At 33.4% G+C, this 5,570-nt stretch overlaps 2 protein-coding genes across 2 annotated transcripts; one reads left to right on the forward strand and one right to left on the reverse strand.

Annotated features, from left to right (window-relative positions):
• Positions 1 to 226: 226 nt before the first annotated feature.
• On the reverse strand, positions 227 to 1,629 carry LOC122589568. Its single transcript, XM_043761908.1, has 3 exons — positions 1,525 to 1,629; positions 1,027 to 1,224; positions 227 to 359 (listed from the first exon to the last, which is right to left on the reverse strand). Exons 1-3 carry the CDS (start codon positions 1,585 to 1,587, stop codon positions 303 to 305), a joined length of 318 nt encoding a protein of 105 aa, XP_043617843.1. The 5' UTR covers positions 1,588 to 1,629; the 3' UTR covers positions 227 to 302.
• Positions 1,630 to 2,601: 972 nt separating this feature from the next.
• LOC122580258 (alpha-ketoglutarate-dependent dioxygenase alkB) lies at positions 2,602 to 5,570 on the forward strand. Its single transcript, XM_043752541.1, has 7 exons — positions 2,602 to 2,741; positions 2,856 to 3,007; positions 3,407 to 3,759; positions 4,181 to 4,319; positions 4,481 to 4,547; positions 4,633 to 4,754; positions 5,289 to 5,570. Exons 1-7 carry the CDS (start codon positions 2,641 to 2,643, stop codon positions 5,426 to 5,428), a joined length of 1,074 nt encoding a protein of 357 aa, XP_043608476.1. The 5' UTR covers positions 2,602 to 2,640; the 3' UTR covers positions 5,429 to 5,570.

Below are 5,570 nucleotides of genomic sequence, written 5' to 3' on the forward strand. Positions count from 1 at the left end.
TTTGAACATGTCATTAACGAACACAAGCAAACAAATATGAGTCAAACAATGGAGCATTATCTAATCATCATGATAACGAGAACACTTGATGAAGAAGGTAATAAGCATTTGGACACATGCAAAATGCTAGTTTTGACTACTAATGAAGATTATAGTTGTACATCTTTGTTTTGTTATATGATAAAGATGAAATATTTACATATGCAACAAGACAATTAGTCTAGTCTTGCAACGTCAACTCGAGTGAGAAATACAAAATAGATATAAAATTTACTGAAAGAATCGTTACCTAATGACGTACATTACAGAAAGAATTTCATCCGATTATCACTCCTCATAGCACTATATACAGCCCGAACCTACACAAGTGCAAAGAGTATTAAAACTTACATGTCATCAAGATTTTCTACATATGAAGAACTACATTAGAACTCTAACACATGCAGGTTAAACAGGACGAATGAAAATTATTAGCTAAAAAAGAAATAGGACAAATGGGCTGAAAGTCACCACAAGTGTATCTTGAATGCATATAACTTCCTAAGTATACTCTATGTAGATTATTACTCAATTATAACTCTTGTTTGTAATCATATTAGCATATCAAAATGAAAGAATGAATACTTGCAGATCAACTCAACCCGGATGATCCATGCTAAATAGTTACCTATTTGACCCATTACTTATTTTCGCCCATTAGACCACAATTTACCAAAAATATTTTGCTAAAATTGTGCAGAGGTGCAGACATTGCTGGAAGCACGTTATCATACATTACATTTTGACTATAAGCTGTGCTTCAGAACATGCAGACCAAGCAAAAACTATCATCCAAAAAATCATATAGTTTCACTTTTGAGAGAGGCGATTGTTTAACCATTTTGAGTCAATCAAGTTTTACCATCACTTTGAATATCCTAATTTCCAGAAATCCACCTTTGTTAGATGTTTTTACTTTGATTTTGTTTATTCTGAAAAAGGATTGTAAATAGATATATTGTCATAAGATAGATTGATGTAGAGCACCTGATCACTAGAAACAACACGAACAGGTCCAATATTCACAGAAACATATTTCCTTCCCGACGATACTCTCTGTCTGACATAGTCCTGTGGGATCGAATGCTGTATGACAGACTCCACAGCAAGTACCATAGATTTAACAAAATCATCCCCTCCTAGTCCAATTGCAGTAAACCTTCTAAGACTTGGGTAACTGTTTACCTGTCATGTTATTTACATTCATCAAAAGGCACGAAGATATAAAAAGAAATTTAAACCAACATTGATTAACTATTTATCACCACATATGACGTGAAATTTGGACTGCTTATAGAATAATTTTCTTAATGCTAAACTTATTATTGCATCTTAAAATACCCAAGCAACATTGTAATTTTGAGTTTCAAGGTCAAACCATTGATATGGGTCAAACCAAGAGAGTTCTGAAATAAATACTATTAGTTCGCATCTTCAACTATTAAACCTCGTTGAATTTAAAGGAGAATAATAACGATTATATACCTTTTGATCAAGAGTTAGCCACTCACCAGTTGAACTATTAATCACTGTGCTTCCATAGACCATATTTGTTGTTTGCCCAACTTTCTTTTCTGTCTTTGAAGCGTCTAAAATCAAACTCAATAATCAGTGTCTATACTTTTAGTCACTCACACATTATAAAATCGTACTTGCAATTTTTTCACCTTAAATATTCAATGTAGCCATCCTTGGAAATTAAATTGTTTGCCATTTCCAGGGATAAAAGTAGACAAACTAACTAAGCTAAGCTAAGCTAAATAAGCATGATGTACGGTTTTTTTTGTTTGTTTAAGCAATCATAATGAGGGGGGTGTTTGGGATCGCCTACCTGCTAAATTAAAACTATTTATTTTTACTAGCATTATGCCTGCACGATGCAGCGGATAACACCTTCTAGTAATTTCTTAATTTTTTTGATGCTACTATGAGTCAAAAAATTTGAGATTTATACAATTTATAATGTAATTTAGCTTGAAATGAGTATTATGTTGTTAGATAAGAAAGAAAATTAACCTATGGTGTATCGTTATAGTTTGTATACCTGAAATAGTCAAATCAATCTTTTGAGGCGGATGCTCCATATTCTTACAATTGAGCTTCGTCTGCAATGATGATAAACTTTCACCATTAGAAGAATTCCGCCTTCCTGAACAAAATTCTCTCGCATTCGTACCAATTCTCTTTACACATGTCGAAGATGCCAGAAATTTCTGTTGGCTAAAAGATAGCGAAAAGGAATTCTCCGTCCGCATCACGGCTTCAACCACCGCCCTACGCACCATCTTCAATCAACTTTCTTTGATCAATAAAAAAGAGATAGATTCAAAAATTTCATAGAAATCTGATTAATGTTTTCCCATGAGTAAATAACAAACTTTCGCGCCAAAGAATGGATGAGCGAATTTACAGGCAGTTCGTTTTTTTTTTCCTCCCTCACGTGTTAAAAGACAAAGTTACCCTTTCTTTTAAGGGGTAATCTTGGTAATTAAAAAAATAAAACGAAATCCGGTATTATATAAAAATTATTTTTGTGTTTTTTTTTTTTTTTGCTTAGATAAACCCTAATTTCTTTTGTGTTACTAAAATTATCAATCTCAAATGTACGCATCCGAGAGTGTAAACGAACAAGATTCAGAACGAACTGCTTTTCGGAAAACCGAAAAGAAGTATAAGTTATATTATGATACCAATTCAAAAAAGTAAGGAACAATTTTATTCATTCATCCATTCATTAAATTAGTTGTACTGCTAATTATAGAGTTAATTATTTGTTGAAATTATTGGTTTTAATTTTATAATATGATTGTTTATAGGAAGAAGCGACCGAGGCAAGTCGATTTATCGGAAGTTATCGATTTTAAATCTATTTCGGAAGCCTTTGATGATAAGGGTGAACTTCCGAGTGGCGTATCGAAGCTTGAATGTCGATTCGATAGCCCGGTTTTCTGTTTAGATGATTGTCCTGGTATGCCTCATCCTTTTAATATTCTGATTTAACTTGCTTGTTTTTGTTGTTTCACCTAGCATATGTAACTAATTTTGCTCTTTGTATATAAACGAATGTTGTTTTTATCGTATGCTTGATGTAACCGACTTTTATTATGCTACGAATGCAGGTACTCTGACCTTTTATAGCTGCTAAAAGTGTCACGTAGTATGCATTGTTAACGAAATATAAGTTTGTTACATAAACGCTAAAAATATAACAACATTGGTTTTGTTTGTAATAAGTTCTTTGTTTATAAAAATGATGATGAATGCATATCATGTTAGTTTTAGTTGCATTTGGAACAGTGTTTTGATATGGCATACTGGTAAATGTGTTTGTATCTGCATTTGTGATCATGATGCGTTTGGAGTGCAGGTTTCTATTTCATTCCGGCAGCATTGAGTATCGAGGAACAATGCAGATGGATTAAAGAGAGTTTGGTTAGTTTTCCTCAGCCGCCTAACAGAACAAATCATAATGCTATTTATGGACCCGTTCATGATTTGTTTTATGCCGCAAAAGATGGATGGGTGTTACTTGAAAAGGAGAAGTTACCTGGTGAAGATAAGTCTACTGGTGCTGATATTAATGTTTCTAGTCATAGATGGGCTTCTTCTGAAGAACTTAACTCATCAGTAAGCGGAAATACTATTAAGCCGGTGTCTGCATCTGTCCTATTACGCAAGTTAAGATGGAGTACTCTTGGTCTGCAGTTTGATTGGTCAAAGGTAAACTTTTTGTTACCATCCTTGAAATTATGCAACTGCTTACCTTCTTGTTCTTGTGATAATGTCAGTTTAAGTTAGGTTTCCGCTCCACTCTCATAACACATCTTTAATTTCAAGATAGTACTAAGAAATAATCATATTTTGTCAGTTTAATGACCGCAGCATGTAAATGGATAGAATGGCATATTTGGGTGAAAATAGCTTATTTTACTATATTAATGTAGAATTGTAGATCGTGATTTTATTACCAGTTTTTGGTATTTGTTAACGTGCTCTCATTCTGTGACTATGTGGAAGTTTATTGCATCTAAGTAGCATAAATCTTAAGTAGTGAGCACCACACATTTGTTTCAGCATTGTGACATTATTTATTTGTTCCTAGTGGATTAACTCTCAGATTTGCCTGCATATGTCTGTGCAGAGGAGCTATAACGTTTCACTCCCCCACAACAAGATCCCGGATGCACTTTGTCAACTAGCTAAGAATATGGCTGCTCCTGCAATGCCAGTAGGAGAAGAGTTTCGCCCAGAAGCTGCAATTGTTAATTACTTTGGGTCAGGTACTACTTGCATACTAATTTTCCTAGATCCAACTTCATTTTTCTGATATCTTTTTTTTTTAATCTTACTCTGTGATTAATATGATTGTGGGTAGTATCGAAAGTCTATTTATATATATATTATAGGTTGTATATCGTATATTAATTAACTCATCCCTCAGGTGACATGTTGGGAGGTCACCTTGATGATATGGAGAAAGATTGGAGTAAACCTATTGTAAGCATGAGGTCAGTTATGGAGTATCTTGAATTAGTTTTACCTTTCATGCATATTAGACCTGACATTAACACTTAGTTTCTTTTTCTATTCAAGTTTGGGATGTAAAGCTATTTTCCTTCTTGGAGGGAAGTCTAGAAATGATCAACCGTTAGCTATGTTTCTTCGCAGTGGCGATATCGTGTTAATGTCTGGAGAAGCAAGGGAGCGTTTTCATGGTCAGCATATATGTTATCTTTGCTCTTACTTGAGTTGCTTCTGTGTTCTCTTTAAATAAAAGTTGCTTCTGTAGGTGGCAAAATGGGTGGGTTAGGCAGGTTTGGCGTTGGGTCATAATGGGTAAATGTTGGGGCTAATTTGGAAAGGTAGACTTTATCCAAACTACTATTGTGTTTAGTTTAGAAATACCTCTAATGTATGCTATTAATTTTTGTAAATCGCTACCTTTCGAAGACATTTAGCCCTATCTTTTGTAAATGCCCAAATGAGACTTGACAGGGTGACCTGGTATGAAATTTCATAATAATGATTAGTGTGTCTATTTAGATCTAAAAAATTATACAATTATATGGAGATTTTATGCATTAGAAATAAACTTTTGGTACCACAGCTCTATCATCTCTAAGTAAAATGGTTGAAACCCTTACATATAAAGATAGTATCATTGCAGCTTCTATAATATACTCAATCCTTTTAAATTCATTTACCTTCCTCCGGATTTAATATTGTTCTAATTATATTTTGTTTAACAGGTGTACCTCGAATTTTTACGGATACAGAAAATGCAGATATTGGAGCTTTAGAAAAGCAATTTTCAGATGAAGACGATGGTTGTTATTTGGAGTATATTAGTAACTCTAGAATTAACATTAATATCAGACAAGTTTTCTAATTAGTTTTCTTTACCCAAATCGATTACAACTGATATAGAGAAGATACCACAGCTTCAAGGTTTGTTGTCATTTTCTAAATTTTCACCTTTGTGTACTAGTTACTCAATTCTTTATTTGACTAGATTTTAAGTTTGACATTAA

Source organism: Erigeron canadensis, chromosome 1 (assembly GCF_010389155.1).
Source record: "Erigeron canadensis isolate Cc75 chromosome 1, C_canadensis_v1, whole genome shotgun sequence".
Lineage (NCBI taxonomy): Eukaryota > Viridiplantae > Streptophyta > Magnoliopsida > Asterales > Asteraceae > Erigeron > Erigeron canadensis.

Bases quoted from the DNA above. Each gene is read 5' to 3' on its own strand.
- LOC122589568 (XM_043761908.1), bottom strand. From the start codon at position 1,587: ATGGTCTATGGAAGCACAGTGATTAATAGTTCAACTGGTGAGTGGCTA. The intron at 1,225-1,524 runs GTATATAATCGT...ATAACATGACAG, and splicing joins GGCTAACTCTTGATCAAAAG to GTAAACAGTTACCCAAGTCT. The intron at 360-1,026 runs GTGCTCTACATC...GCACTTGTGTAG, and splicing joins GTGTTGTTTCTAGTGATCAG to GTTCGGGCTGTATATAGTGC.
- LOC122580258 (XM_043752541.1), top strand. From the start codon at position 2,641: ATGTACGCATCCGAGAGTGTAAACGAACAAGATTCAGAACGAACTGCT. The intron at 4,320-4,480 runs GTACTACTTGCA...CTCATCCCTCAG, and splicing joins TGTTAATTACTTTGGGTCAG to GTGACATGTTGGGAGGTCAC. The intron at 4,548-4,632 runs GTCAGTTATGGA...TTTCTATTCAAG, and splicing joins AAACCTATTGTAAGCATGAG to TTTGGGATGTAAAGCTATTT.